The sequence below is a fragment of the Myotis nattereri genome (genome assembly GCF_964212035.1).
Source record: "Myotis nattereri genome assembly, chromosome: 4".
NCBI classification, from domain to species: domain Eukaryota; kingdom Metazoa; phylum Chordata; class Mammalia; order Chiroptera; family Vespertilionidae; genus Myotis; species Myotis nattereri.
In genome coordinates this window covers 3,857,398-3,873,324 of record NC_138079.1, presented here as the reverse complement: position 1 = coordinate 3,873,324, position 15,927 = coordinate 3,857,398, and the positions used below count along the sequence as shown (strand labels likewise).

Below are 15,927 nucleotides of genomic sequence, written 5' to 3'. Positions count from 1 at the left end.
GGAGTCGGCAAAGAATGTTTTACACGGAGACAGTGTTCAAAACTCTCTAGCTTTCCTTAGTCTCCGTGGATCTTCCCTGTGCCTGGCTGAGGCCACAGAGAGAGAGATCCCAAGGCAAGCTGCGCCTTTATTTTATAGTGAGAGGTAAACAAGGTAGTGGTTTCCATTAGTTACACAGTTCTTGTGAGTTTCACTTGTTTTGACCATGGTTATACTTCCTGCACTTCCTCAGCCCTTTAGCTTCCCAGATAAGATCTAGGGAGTGTTATAAGGTCAAGCCTAATTATGCTAAGAGGACTGTGCCCTCTAAGCTGGGAATTGTTTGTGACTTTGCCCACAGGTCAGTTCAAGTCTTAACCCTATATCAGCTCCCTACAGGTGATAAAGAGGGTAAAGGGGATAAATATACGCTAAGGGAAAGAGACTAGACTTTGGGTGGTGAGCACACGATGCAATATACAGGTGATGTATGACAGAATTGTACACTTGAAACATATATAATGTATTAACCAATGTCACTCCAATAAATTTAATTTTACTGAAAATATTTTCTCCAAAATCCTGACTGAAATGACAGTAAATGAATGTTCCCATACACCCAGATGTTCTGGACAGCTCTTTAATGGCTCAACAGACAGCTGTGGATTGCCAGCAGTTTAAGGAAAGCTTGTATTATGAAAGAGAAAGAAATCAAAAGTATTATTTTAAAAATAAACTTGAAAGAAATAAGCAATTTCTTTCAAGTAAAAGAAAACTAAAAAAAAAAAAAATCTTATCTCAATAAATGTTAGGTATAAGAAGCCCCTTTGTTTCACATGCCCTTAGAAAGAAAAATTATGACAGCCCACCAGTTAAAAAATGAATCCCAACTTTAGATAAGTTAAAATGTTAAAGAAGTGTATTCTAGAACTAATGAAAGGGTATACTCCAAAAAATAAGAGATTACATCTAAGAAACAAGGTCAGGGTGTGTGTGTGTGTGTGTGTGTGTGTGTGTGTGTGTGTGTGTGTTCTTCTTTTAAAAGGGACTCAGAGAATAAGAGAGAGCTCTTGGAAATTAAAAATATGATAGAAATTAAAAATTCACAAGACATGTTGGAAGATAAAATTGAGGCAATCTCTCCAAAAACAAAAGGAAAAGGCAGAATTGGAAAATAGGAGAGAAAATGAAAGAATTAACCGAGGAGAACACACACCCAAGTTCTAAATTTCCAGAAAGAGCAAACCAAGTGCCCTGCACACCGATTTTTGAAAGACCCACATCAGGAACATCACTGTTAAATTTCAGAACACCAGGGCGCCAACTGTCTGCCTATGCGACCCCCACCCCCTCGCTGCCCCTGCTTTGCTCTGTCCCCCATCAGAGGAGGAGGGCCTGCAGGTGCATTTCCCTCCCAGCTGACTTCCCCTGGGTCCAGACAAGGATCCTGGTGGGAAGCAGGAAAGGGGGAGCTGAGATGTTCCTCCCTCTCGCTCTGTCTTCACTTCATCTCCAACTGAAGCTGTGCTTCCTCCGTGCTTCCAGCTCCCGTGAGAGCCCTCACTCTCAGATGCTGGTGAAACTCTCTCTTCCCTGGTCCTTCAGGCTCTCGGGGTGGTCATCGCTTTGTGCTAATCTCTGGCTCACCCTCCTCTCCTATTTGGCATTTCAGTTCTTCCTACACCTTCAATTTAGTCTCTCCTTTTAAATTCCTTCTGCTGAATTACCTGGTATAAGCTCTGCGTTCCTGACTGCTGCCCTCGACAACGCAGAGGAAACACTAAAGGCTTCTAGAGATAGACGAAAAGAAAGCAGCGCGGAAAACATAGCTAGTCAGGATGGTAACAACAAACGCTGCACGCAATGCGGCAATAACATCAAAATCCTGAGGGAGAATCAGCTTCACACTAAAACTTTTATACCCAGCTACGCAATCAATAAAATATAAATGTGACTCTTCAGGTGCAGACGCACATGCACAATGGTGTAGCCTCTCCATGTGAACAAACCGGGCCTGAGACAATAGCTGGACAAATGGCACGTGGACCAGCCTGCCCTGTTCAAGGATTCATACCTTTCTGCGACACTGAATCGGATGAGGGCTGATGGCTCCTCTCTCCAGAAATAGACACAGGTGCTGTTAGCACATGTTGTGCATTGTTATAAAGAATTCATGTACCTAAGTCAAGAAACCCTCTTGAACAACAAAATAAGACCCAAAGCAGGGCGACATGGGACATACTGACATACCTTGGTGTGGGGTTTGGGGGACGAGAAGAGATAAACCAAAGAACTTATATACTTATACGTATAGCCCATGAATACGGGCAATAGGGTGGTGAAGACCTGGGGGAGGTGGGTAGGGGCTGGGGAGAGGGTGGTAGATGAGGGGAAAATGGGAGACATCTGTAGTGCTATCAACAATAAAAATATGTATTTTTTTAAAAAGGAAGCCTCATCCACTGAAAGAGTCATGAAAACGTGGATGAATTTGGAAGTAGCTTCCTTCTAAAGTGAACCCACTCCCCATGTTTGATGTCATTTCTCTGGGATCGGGGCTGCTACGAGGTATCCTGCCCAGACCTCTGGGAGTGCCAGCGTGATGGCCTGCGTCCGTGCAGGAGGGATCTGAGGACTCCGGAGCTCACGGCCGTGGGCATTCACAGGCCTGCTTACGTATCTTTAGATCATGAGGCTCCCACTGCAGAGGGGGCCACTGCGTGGTCCAGGGTCAAGCTCATGGCCATGCTCCTGGGAGCACTCCTAGCAGCCTCTGCCAGGCGAGGAAATGATGGGTCACCGTCCAGAGGAGATGAAGAGGAGACACGTCCTCGCCAGCCTTGGTCACGTGTGTGCACTCGGGCAGGCAGGGTGCAAAGAGAGGGAGGACGCTCTGCAGCCCGTGGCGCCGGCCAGGCTCATTGCGGGGCGTGAGACACTTGATCTCCGGGTCATGGGCTCACCCCCACGTCGGGCACATCATTCTTAAAGGGCCAGACTGATGTAGTGAAAAAAGAGTCGCTGAGCCAGGAGTCAGGGAGTGCACCTAATCCCGCTTGGCCGCGCTTTCTAAAGCCAAACAGCGTGCCTCGCACTGGAACCACCTGCGGGGCAGAGGCCAGCGCCTCCACAAAGATACCCTGAGTGAAAGCCACTGCACACGGGGGCACCCCCAACCACAGAGAAGCCAGCCAGGCACTTGGCAACACCGTCGGGGCTGCCCCGGGTGCCTGAGGGCCTTGGAGTCTAACTTCAGGTTTCTGACGACACCCCAGAGGGTCTTCAGGACGCCCACTGTGAACACCCGTTACTACCTCCCCCCAAACACCAGCTGTCACAGCGGAAGCGGAACCGCTCCTGGCTCTGCACCTGGTGAGGGCGAGGCACCGTGTCCCCCAGCGCTGCTGTCCCGATCGCAGTCTGCTGGTCACATTCGGGGAGGCCCTCACCTTCCTGGGCCTCCGTTCCCACCACCGTACAAGGAGGGGGCTGACCTATGTCCTCTGGGTCTCTGATAACTAAAATAATGAGCCCGGTGGTAACGGCTTCCTTTGATTGGCTGCTCCCCGGGTGCCACGCCTAAGGGAGGGAACGCAGACTGAGCAGAAAGAGACATGTTTCTGCTGCCACAGAGGTCAGCTGGTGGCAGAGGCCCACTTCGTCAGAAAATCCCACGCCCGTGTGTGTGATCACAGCCTGCGAGGCGGGCCATGGGGGGGGAGGGAGAGCCAGGAGGCGGCCTGGAGAAGGTGGCACTAAGTTAAGATGTGACGGGTCAGCAGTTCTGGGAACATCAGGCAAGCAAGAGCAGCAAATCCCCTGGTCGGGAGTATAAGAAACAAAACTAAAAGAGAGAACAGCTACCATCCACTGGACACTTGCTGCGAGCCTGGCAATGCATTAGATATCACCTGCGTATACAATTCTTGTGTTCTTTCAACAGCCTTCTCAGTTTAAACATTATCACCCCCATTTTATAGTCAGTAAACCAGGGCACGGGATTTCAGAAATGTGCCCGAGATAAGGTTAGTAAGAGGCAGAGCCAGGGGGATGACACCCCAAGCCTGCGTGTTTAACCACTGGGCATACCGCCTCCAGTGATCGCCACTGGGCCCTACTGAAACATAACACGTCAGAATGGAATTGGTTCCCAACTGGTTCGCTGTTAGGAGGACAAAGGTGCTTTTGAAAATGTCATCAATTTCTCCAGGGAAATGGGGGAGAAACTGTCAGGAGATACAAGCCCTGAAACTAGACCGTTACGGTATATGCAACACCCAGAGCCCAGTGACAGCGGCCCTACGCAGCCTTATTTTCTGTCACACCACACACATGCGCCACCCAGACACCCCAGCGGTGAATGAAACCAGTGTAAACACTGGACCCAGAGACACTGATCTACAGGCAGCACTGGCCTTTGAAACGACCCAGCCCAGGAAATGCCATGTAGGCAAACTTGTATAGGTTCAACCATGATTATGTTCTCCAACATACGGCCGGGGAAATAGAGAAGGCCACCGTATGAGGTACAGAGAGACCAGAGTTATTCCAGGAGCGCAGAGAGTATTAAAACTAGAAAAATCTAGCAATGCAGGTGATCAAAAGGTACACCTTACATTCATGAGATGATAAATTCTGGGACATCGAGTACAGTACAGTGACTGTAGTGAACACTGGCACACATTTGAAAGCTACTAAGAGGAGAGATCTTAAATGTTTCATCACAAGAAAAAATGTTTGTAGCCAAATGAGGTGATGGATGTTAACTGAAGTAATTGTAGTAATCACTTCACTATAAACATATATATCAAACTATTATGTTATACACCTTACACTTACACATGGTTATATGTTAATTATATCTCAATAAAACTGGGGGGGGGGAATCTAGTAATACAACAAATTATGCTATAACAGAATAAAGAAAAATACATTTGATTATCTCAATAGAAATAGAAAAGGTATTTGATAAAATTCAAATACCCCAACCCTCACAGATGATAAAATTGCATAGCACTTGAACACACACACACACACACACACACATATGAAACTGAGGAAATCTGAAATCAGTGCATTGTATCAGTGTCAATATCCATCTGTGATTTTATATGTAAATTTCCAAAATGTTACCAGTGGGGGAAACGGGCATGTGTACAAGTGATCTCTGTACTGCATCTTAAAACTGGATGTAAATATCCAATTCGCTCAATTAAAAAGTCGATACTTAAAAGGGCAAGAGGTGGATATAGAATGAGGAGAGAGGAAGGAAGGGAGAAGGGGGAGGATGGGAGAGGAAATCAACTTTCTGGAAACAAAATTTCATTAGCCATCAAAATTTGGTAAGTTTAAAACATAAAATAATAATTGATTTTAAAAATCATAGCCACTCCATCCTTCCAATGTTTCAATAGAGCCTTACAAAAAAATGTTACAGTTTTGAATTTTTGCATTTTGAGACGATCACACGCCACCCACATGCCAATATGACAAATGTGATACGAACATGTATGACATAGTCAGGGATAGAATACAATGTATAATACTTGCAATAAGGTCCTATGTTCAAAGTCTTCCCTCAGCCTACATTATAAAAAGTGTGGTGTTTGTTGTGTTTTGCTTTTAATTATCCTAAAAAAAGATGTCATTTTGACAAAACAAAATTTCACCAACAAGGAGTAAAAGGGAACTTGCATAATCTCATGAAGGCGCTCCCCAAAACCCCACAGTGAGCATCATGCTTACGTGGTGAGATGAACAGGGATGAAGTCTGTTATGTTCTTCCTAGTCAAGTGGAGAACGAGGAAAGGGTGCCCACCTCACTGCTTGTATTCAGTGCTGCCTTGGGGCCCAGCCAGGCCCATCAAAGTTTATTTTGTATTCCCTTCCTGTATGCGCGGCTCATGGGAAGCAGCCAATAAAAGTAAGCTATTATTACTAAATACTTTAGTTCATTTAATACACTTGAGTAAACTTTTAATTAAGCATACTTAGAAGAATTGAAAAGAAACAAATGTGTCCTTACTCACAGGCCAGGTGATTGTGTAGAAAATGCGTGGTAAATTGGGAGACTAACCAGAGAGTCCATGGAAGTTTCTGGATGTAGGATCCAGAGCAGGGGCTGAAGAGCCCATGACGGGTGTCCTGAACTTAAGGTCTAAGTAAGCAGATGAGTACAAATTAGAGAAGCAGGAAGACGGAGAAAAGAGCTGAGCCCCAGAACGAAGACCACTAAGTCTTCTGGTCTTGTTTAGCATCTCCCGCACATTTGCCCATGAGTCCCAGCCACACTGGCTCCTGGTTCTTGGGCGCCCGGGTCTCCCTCTCCCACTGTGGTCACCATAGCCACCTGTCTACGCTCACCTGACAAACTTCTGCAACTGGCCTTCAAAGAGCCTGAGGAACACAGGCATGGATGTGACAGGCAGACCACCTTCAGCACTGCAATAAGCAATTACAATGAGCTCCAATTTCTACTTAAAATTACCATTTTCTGTATTTATAAAATCAACTAGAGGCCCGGTGCACGAATTCGGGCACCAGTGAGGTCCCTCAGGGTGGCCTGCAAGGATTGGGCTGAAACCCGCAGTCCAATGCCACCTGCAGCTCCTACCTGCTGCTCCCACTCATCCTGACCCCATTGCGCCTTCCACGGGCTCACACCAAATCAGTCCGAACGGGAGAGGCTCGCGCTGCAGCAGCAGCAGCAGCAGCAGCAGTGCTCACCAGCCTTGAGCCCTTTGTCTGGCACCCTCCCAAGGGGAGTGGCCTGCGGCATTGAGCCGAAACCAGCTCTCTGACATCCCCTAAGGGGTCCCAGTTGCAAGAAGGTGCAGGCCAGGCTGAGAGACCCCACCAGTACATGATCAGGACCAGGAAGGGACCTCGGGAGGGCTTCAGGGCATGTCCAGCCCATCTCGCTCAGTCCCAATCGGCCAGACCCAGCAGCAAGCTAACCTACCAGTTGGAGCATCTGCCCCCTGGTGGTCAGTGAACATCATAGCGAGCTGTTGAGCGGCCTTAGCATATCATTAGCATACAGTGGGGCCTTGACTTACGAGTGTCCCGACTAACGAGTTTTTCGAGATACCAGCCGTCTCTCTCGGCTGATGTTTTGCTTTGAATTGTGAGCTAAAATTCGGGCTACTAGCCAGCTTCAGATACCCCACCGCTAGTTGGTGCAGCGAATGTCACAGTGAACGCCACAACATCAGCCCAGCATCACGTGTCTCACTCGTTCACTTTAAGATTTGACATACGAGTAATTTGAGTTACGAGCTCCATCACGGAACGAATTAAACTTGTAAGTCAAGGCCCCACTGTACTATACTTCGATTGGTTGAACAGTTGACCAGTCACCAGATGATCAGACACCTAGCATATTAGGCTTTTATTATTTAGGGTTTTAGATGATCCCACCATGAGAGAGAAGCAGTACTATAATCTACAACCACCAATAATCTCTAATGCACTTGGTTTGGCATGTATTACGGATCTTTGTCGTAGGAATACCTTCCCAATGAAGTTTTCTTGCACTACCCTTAAAATAAGACTTAATAGTCTGAATAGAAGAAAGACTGGTAACAAAAAGGAATGATCCAGTAATGTGTTGGAATGCCACTTTTTTCCCAATGAGTATCATTAAGTTGGACGGCCTATAGTGAAATACTTGAACTTCAACCACCTCAGGAAGGATGCCAGATAAAAAGGGCACCGTTGTTGAGCTCTGAAGCCACAGATTAATATAACCCTGGTAAAGTAAAATAACACAGTGGCAGGTGTGAAAGACGTGGGTGTCTTCCATTTGGCCCAGGCCGCCACAGACAGCCCGCGAAAGGAAGCTCCGCGCCCTCTCTGTTCCTTCATGTTCTTGGGGCAAAGGCTTCGGTGATGACACTGCCGTGGCTTTCCTTACACTTGGGCTCTATGCCACTGGGCCTGTTTCTGTCATAATTCCGAACGCACTGTCCAGTGTAGCAGCTACCAGTCGCGCATGTTTCCTGAGCCCTAGACCTACAGGTATGTGGTAAGGGCAAGATACACACTGGACTTCAAAGACTTCACACAATAAAAAGAATATACAATCTCCTTCATAATTTTTACATTGGTTAATGTTGAAATAATCTTTTTTATGAGCCAAGTAAAATGTCTTATTAAAATTAATTCCACCTGGTTATTGTCATTCTTTTAAATGTGGCTACTAGGAACTTTTAAATTACATATGTGGCTCTCTGGCAGCTCACATTGCGTAATCACTGGGCAGTGCTGATTTAGAGAGACAAACGGTATTCTAAACGATGTAGGTATAACATGCAACATCTTAGACAAGCATGTAGTTTAAATGAACGAGGCATGCGGCCTGCCATCTGCGAGCTTGACATGCTTGGAAAACATTACTCAATTTGATTATAAGACCCTTTGTGTGTCGTTGGATGGAAAATTCCTATGGAGACAGGTATAATATTATAACAATAGTACAAAAGAGGCCTCATTTATTGAGTTCCAGCTTTTGACAGGGATACTGCTAAGTGCTTCAGATAGATTATCTGTAATCCTCCCAACAGGGAGAAATAATTTGGACCAGAGAGACTAAGTCATTTGGCCCCGCTCACACAGCGAGGAAGTGCTAGAGCCGGGCTCTGAACGGAGGTCTGCCCAAGGCCAAGGCCTGTACCCCGAGGTACTTCAAGGGAAGAAACTGGGAGAGGCCTGTTTGGAAGTGACTTCTCTTTTGAAGTGGTTGCTATCCACCTTGGGCAGGGACTACCCACGCCATCCATCGGTCATTGCAAAGCCGCTCCCCTGAGACCAGACTGGTGATTGCCGGAGGGAAGGGGGAGGGGGACTGGGTAACAGAGGTGAAGGAATTGAGAAGTACAAGTTGGTAGTTACGGAACAGTTGCAGGGCGTGCGGTGCTAAGTGAGATAAGCCCGTCAGAGAAAGACAAATACAATGTGATTCCACTTACGTGTGGAATCTAATGAACAAATAAACAAACAAAATAGAAGCAGACTCATAGCTACAGAATGATCAGGGGTGTAGTGTACCCCATAGCTGTATGGTGCTGGGTGGATACTGAAAATGTCAGTTTGTAGAGTATACGATTATCCAATCACTGTGCTGTACACTGGAAACCAACACAAAACAATACTCAAAGTCACCTGTCATTGAAAATGTAAGCAAATTTTTTTAAAATTAAGAAGGTGCTCTATTCTGCTCTGGACTCGGGGAGTGGACAGTTTTGAAAGGCAGCACATCTACCCAACCCGCCTGGGGCCCCTGCTCACCCTGCTCTGCACAGGAGTGGCTCCAGGATGTGCAGGGCACCCAGCAAAGCCTGCCCGCAACAGCAACACATGGCGCCACGTGAGGTGGCATCAAAGAGACGAGTGCCCCTGTGCATCCCATAGTCTGGCCTGACCTGACTCCCGTCCACTCTTGGAAAATGCCGCAGTCACAACAGCACTAATTGATGGGCAGCTCTGGGATACGGGGGAGGAAACAGCCTGCAGCCAAAGGGGCCATGACACAGCCACGGAGAGAAGAGGCTTGTCAGAAAGCCGAGACCGACTGCCAACAGACAGTCTCTCAACCCCAAAATACCGCCTGCCTCCGAGCTCGGGGAAAATCAGGCACACGAGCTCCGGCACCCTTCGTCCCCCTTCTCCCCAGCACGCTCCTCGCCGACCAAGTGATGGAAGTCTACAGACATCTGCTCGGCCCACCACAAGCGCCCACGACAAGCAATTTGCTCCCTGTAGCAGTTGGAAAGCGTAGGTGCAGGGTGGGGGTGCTGGGGGGTGCTGGGATAGGGGTGGGGGGGTGGGGGGTGGAGGGAGCTGGCCAGAAAAAAAACACACGCAGAGAAAGCACAGTGACATTCAGACGTGAGCCTGGGAATCTCCGAATGGCTCAGACGGGACACTGTGTCACCTCTGGTTTAAGCAGGGGACTGTTTTCAGAATGCTGGCGGCCTCGGCTCGCCATCAGGCACTTACGTAATCCTCCTCATTGAGCCCTTGTTTCTCCACAGAACTCTTCACCTCCATGGAAAACTTCTCAAACTCGGGTTTCACTGTCCTCAGCAGCGTGACTGTTTGGAGGGATGAGTACGCCTGCTTCGCTTCAAAGTCATGTTTGTCTCCTCTCTTCCACGAGCCATCTCCTACGGGAGAAATGAAAATATTTATCATTCCAAGCCAGTCACCATAAAGGGCCCTTTCTCCCTTCCCAACTGCCATGTGTCTCGACAGGTTACTAGGGGCAGCCGGGGCGAGAGGTATTGTCATGCATGGTCTTGCACTGGATACCATGTGACAACGAGCATCGCGATCCTCAAAGAAGAAGGCCCTCCGGACACGTGTCCCTTTGAAATGTGAGAGAAATAAGAGCTCTGTGGCCTCAGCTACTTATAGTCACCGTGAAACTGTACTCTCAGTCCCCGAGAGCTGCAGGATGGGCGGTGCAGGAAGTAAGTTTCGCCCAGCCGGCGTGGCTCAGTGGCTGAGGATTGACCTAGGAACCAGGAGGTCACGGTTCAATTCCCGGTCAGGGCACACGCCTGGGTTGCGGGCTCGATCCCCAGTGTGGGGTGTGCAGGAGGCAGCCGATCCATGATTCTCTCTCCTCACTGATGTTTCTCTCTCCCTCTCCCTTCCTCTTTGAAATCAATAAAAACACATTTTTTAAGAGAAGTAAGTTTCACTCTTTCTCATTCACACTCAGTCAGCCAAGCTGTTGCTTTGGTGCCATCGGCCTGACACTGGGCGGAGAGGGTGGCAGGAATGGCTATGTGATGACGGGTGTGCGCAGGGTGAGAGAGGTGGCACTGCTAAGGCGGACAAGTTTCAGATTGGCAATAGTTCTTGAAGCATTTTGGAACTCTTCAGAGTGAGAAGTCGTTTAGGTGAGTGTGAGGGCTTAGCGCTGGCAACACCGTCACATTATTTACGGGACGGTGTTCACCGGAGCGTCCGTGAAATGAAAACTGCTCCCACGCACTGAGCAGACAGATAGCAATCATCTCCCGTTATCGAGCACTTTATAGTGAGAAACTCACTTCTTCCTCCCAGGACCCAGGGATGTGGGTACAATGATCGTCTCGATTTCACAGAGAGGAAACCGAGGCACCGGAAGCTGGGTGCCCCGCTGCCTCCCAGCTCTCCCTTCACAAAAGCAAAGGCAAATGACGTGGGTGAAAACCAGCACTTTCTGTTATTTCGCTTTTTTAGAAAATACGTGGCCTTCAGCGCCCCAGAAGAAAATCTGGCCGTCCAGGGTTGGACAATAAGCTGATGCTTCCATGAATTGTCGTTGTGATCCCCGGAGACCTGGGAACACAGCAGGGAAGTCAGCCCTTGGAGTCCGACTCCAAAGTCATTTGTTCGCGCTGAGCCCAGGCCCCTGGCAGACGCTGGAGTGTGAGGCCAGGGCTCCGAGGCCCCTCCCCACTCTTACAGAAAAGGAGCTGGTGGCCTTGGGATTTCCGTCACGGCTGAAGCCGGACAACATGGGGTCACTGAGCCCTGGTCAGAGGTCCGTGGGAGCCACCCCCGTGGACTTCATAAGTGTCTTGAACAGTCTCCACCCCCCTCGAGAAAAGGAGTAGAGATAGCCGGGTGACAGCTGAGTTATTACAGGTGGCAGCTCCCTGGGGAGACAGAGGGGGTACAGTGCAGGGTGTAGAGGAAGAGGCAGCCAGCTCCAAGGAAGGATTTTAACAGGCGGCGAGGAGGACGGGAAGGCTCGCCGGGCAGAAGAGGAGGCACAGGCTAAGGTGCAAATGCGGCCGCAGCAGCTGTTCAACAATAAGAAGAGCCACGGGCAAAATTCATTAAGGGCTGGATCTGTGCTCAGTGAGCAAAGCCTAAATGTCAAGCCACCCAACAGGACCTGACAAAGTCCTCTTCCTCCCACACGAAGCCTCCCCAACACGGAGGAGGCCTGGTGTGAGGAGCAGCCGCGATGCCTGTGCTCAGAGAGGGAGCTGCAGGTCGGCCGGCTGGGGACCAGCTGCTGTCAGGAAGGCCCCAGAGTGTGGAGATGCCCAGAACCTCTGCCCGCCGTGGAGGAAGCCATTCCTCAGAGGCCTGCGATCAATGCTTATTGATTCTATTGATTCGTTTCTCATTGATTTGCGGTGCCAAGACTCAGCAGGAGTGGTGTGTCTGAGGCAAAGAGGGTGGAGTTTCTCAGCTGGGGGTTGGGAGGGGAGGGCTCTCTCCTGGGAAAGCCTAACCCTGCTGGTGCTGGGCTGTGCAACCAGAACAAACACACGGCGCTGGAAACAGCCACCCTCTGCTACTACAATAGGGAAAACCTTTTTTATTTTGAAAGAAATGAAATCCAGTCCAATAAATCTGTCTACCATCATCTAAACATAAGCCCGGCCAGCGTGGCTCAGTGGGTTGAGCGTCAGCCTAGGAGCCAGGAGGTCACAGTTCAATTCCCCATCAAGGGCACAGGCCCGGGTTGCAGGCTCGATCCCCAGTACAAGGCGTGCAGGAGGCAGCCGGTCCATGATTCTCTCTCATCACTGATGTTTCTGTCTGTCTCTGTCTCCCTTCATCTCGGAAATCAATAAAAACATATTAAAAAATAAAAGATAATGATTTTGAAGTTTTGTTTTCTGAGAAAAAAAAAAGAATGGAAACAATAGTGCGTAATAAGCTTAAGCCAAAATAAATAGGTGTCTAGTCGCAAACATAACTGATCCTAGGACTTGCTGCTGTGGGTTTCTCAGTGTGTTGTGTCAGTAACGCCTCCCACACGGGGCTGCTGGGCATGAGATGAAGCAGAGGTCGGCTTGGCACTTGGCGTGTGGGACACATTTACTTCCACAGACAACTGGGGGCCTCTGGAGATTTATGAGTGGAACAGAGATGCATGATCAGAACCAGGCCTGGATGGATTAGGGTGGGGGGCACGGAAGGCTCACAGCCACAGGCATCCAGGCGAGAGGTTCCATGTGGGGAGTCATACCCCCAAAATCAACCGCGGTTCTCTGGGTGGTGAGAATCATGGGCGAGTTTTTCTCTTTCTTCCATTTTCTTTCCCTTTCTTTTGTCTGGGCTGTGTTTTTCTGAATCTAGGAAATGTTCCCTCATAATTAGTTACTGCTCTTTTAATCACAAAAACAGGGAGGGCCTGGGAATGCAAGCAGAGGACGGCGCAAGAGGAATCTCAAGACTCCGCAGAGCGAGGGAGTGAGGGACAACAGCGAGAGGCGTCAGCGGTGATGCAGGGGGGGAAGAAGGGGGTGTCATTAGAGGAAAGAGCAGAGTCAGATGGAGGAGGCGGATGGACATCATAAGGGTGTCAGTTAGGGTCACGGTCAACCCAAGGTGACGGCCTGCAGAATGCCCGGTGGTAGCACCAGGCTGGGTGGGGAACAACAGTCTGAACAGAAAGAGGGGTGAAGGCTCGAGGAATGTGGGTGTCATTTCTACAGCCTAAGGGTCAGAACCAGGGGCTGACTGCACTGGGTGAGAGAGTGCAGGGGAGTGGGGAGGAGGGCTGGCACCAGCACTTGAGGAGGCTGTTTTGGGGGGGCAGAAGGAGGAGGGGGAGACAGGAGCTCACAGAGAACCAGAAGTAGCCGGTGCCACCAACGCTCGGGAAAACAGGGCTTCCAGGAAGAAATGGCTGGAAACGTCACTGACTGCGCTGAACTGACCCATCTAGCCCAGGAGTCACTAGCCACATGGGTGACTAGTTCAATGTAAATTAATTAAAATTAAATAAAATTTAAAACTTTGTTTTTTCCATTGCACTTGCTACGTTTACACAGAAAGGAACACATCCTGTGCCCTCCGAGTTCTCAGAAGACGGGAAAGTTCCGAACAGTCCCAGCGGGGTTGCCCCAGTAGCCTTCCACCCATCTCACTGCAAAGAAGACGCCGCCATGGTACTAACAAAAACTCAAGGGGACAACGTACGTCATCTTCTCTCTGGATCAGGGGCCCTCAAACGACGGCCCGCGGGCCACATGCAAATACAAATATTGTATTTGTTCCCGTTTTGTTTTTTTACTTCAAAATAAGATATGTGCAGTGTGCATAGGAATTTGTTCATAGTTTTTTTTTAAACTATAGTCCGGCCCTCCAACGGTCTGAGGGACAGTGAACTGGCCCCCTGTTTAAAAAGTTTGAGGACCCCTGCTCTAGATTTTGTAAATCTATCCTTTCAGTCTTATGTTCCATCATTCCAATTCCCCCATAATATATGCTGAGCTCCTGTAATAATATAATTCAGGCAGACATGAGAGTATCTTTGAGAGCTCATCAGGATCAAACAACCTAGTAATCAGTCAATATGAACACACTGTCAAAATGTTTTCAAAAAATCCAATATCAAAGCAAGGGAGGGGGTGGGGGTGGGTAAGAGATCAATCAAAGGACTTGTATGCACACATATAAGCATAACGAATGGACACAGACAGTAGGGGGTGAGGGCATGTGCTGGGGGGCAAGAGCGGGTGGGGAGAGGTCAATGGGGAAAAAAGGAGACATGCAATACTTGCAACAATAAAGAATTTAAATTTTTAAAAAAGAAAGAAAAAATCCAATATCAATTAAATACTAATTGAAATAGAACCTTTCTCTAGAATGGGCATTAGAGCTCAGGGTGAGGGTGCACGGGGGAGAAGGGTGCTGCAGAACTCTGCATGAACATGCAGGATCCTTAGGGCACCACGTTTCGGAGAAGGCCCTTTACTGACGATGGACACCAGGGCCCAGGGCCCTGCTCAGGGCCACTCTGCCGGCCACAGGCTCTGTTCACGGCCTCTGCTCTGAGGAGGAAAGGTGCTTCGGGGGCTGGGCCAAGCATGGACAGGGGCCTCTCTACCTACAGCCATCTTCCCTTCTTCCTAACGATTCCTGCGTTGATCAGGGGTTGCGGTGGGTTCAGCTAGATGTACACATTTCCTGGCCCCGCTCACAAGGAGGGGCAGGCAATGCTGTGTAGGCAGGAGTTAGTGAGGGGCTTCCAGAGAGCTCTTCACACGGAATTGAGTCAGCTGCCTCTCAGCTTCCCCTTTGTCTTGCCTGGAATGAAGACACGGCCCCTGGAGCCCTCACTGTCCTCTGTGTCACTGAGGTTGGGTGCAATTCACTATGACTGAGGGCGCGGAAAAACAGAAGGAGCTTGTGGAACCCAATGAACAAAATAGCCCGATGAGCAAAGTAGGTCCAGAGACATAGAAGCGCGGAACAGACGGACGCCTCTCAGAGGGAAGGCGGGAGTGGGGCGTGGGGGCACTGAACGCGGCAGAGTTCAAATGAAGAAAAAATGTGAATCTTTGCTTATGGACATGAAAAGAAATTAAAATAAGTAAAGTAATTTAACAGTGAGATGACAAAGATGTAGGAAAACAGACCATCTCATACACTGTGGCAAAGTGTAAATTGGTAAGCTCTCTAGAGCGGTGATGGCGAACCTATGACACGCGTGTCAGAGGTGACACGCGAACTCATTTTTTTGGTTGATTTTTCTTTGTTAAGTGGCATTTAAATATATAAAATAAATATCAAAAATACAAGTCTTTGTTTTACTATGGTTGCAAATATCAAAAAATTTCTATATGTGACACGGCACCAGAGTTAAGTTAGGGTTTTTCAAAATGCTGACACGCCGAGCTCAAAAGGTTCGCCATCACTGCTCTAGAGGATAACTTGGCAATATCTATCAAAACTTAAATGCATATAACCTTTGACCCAGAAATTCTTCTAGAAATTTATCTTACAGAACAAGTGTGTGTGTGTGTGTGTGTGTGTGTGTGTGTGTGTGTGTGGACATACAGGCATGCACACTCAATTAGCCTCGTCTGGGAGCAACACAAATATTTAAAAATAGGAGACAGAAAAAGTAAAGATGACATGTCGACATTATAAAATACTGTGCAAATAATTCATTAAATTGTATATATTTGTTTTATATTTTCAATG

The 15,927-nt window shown here is 48.4% G+C and overlaps 1 protein-coding gene across 2 annotated transcripts in view; it reads right to left on the bottom strand.

The window, feature by feature from the left end:
• The window catches only part of NPR3 (natriuretic peptide receptor 3), a 60,047-nt gene that overhangs the window by 31,578 nt on the left and 12,542 nt on the right, over positions 1-15,927 (bottom strand). For both annotated transcript variants that reach the window (XM_081089100.1, XM_081089101.1), the window contains exon 3: positions 9,979-10,145. In XM_081089100.1, coding sequence (XP_080945226.1) covers positions 9,979-10,145 — 167 coding nt within the window. The remainder of the gene's footprint in view (positions 1-9,978; positions 10,146-15,927) is intronic.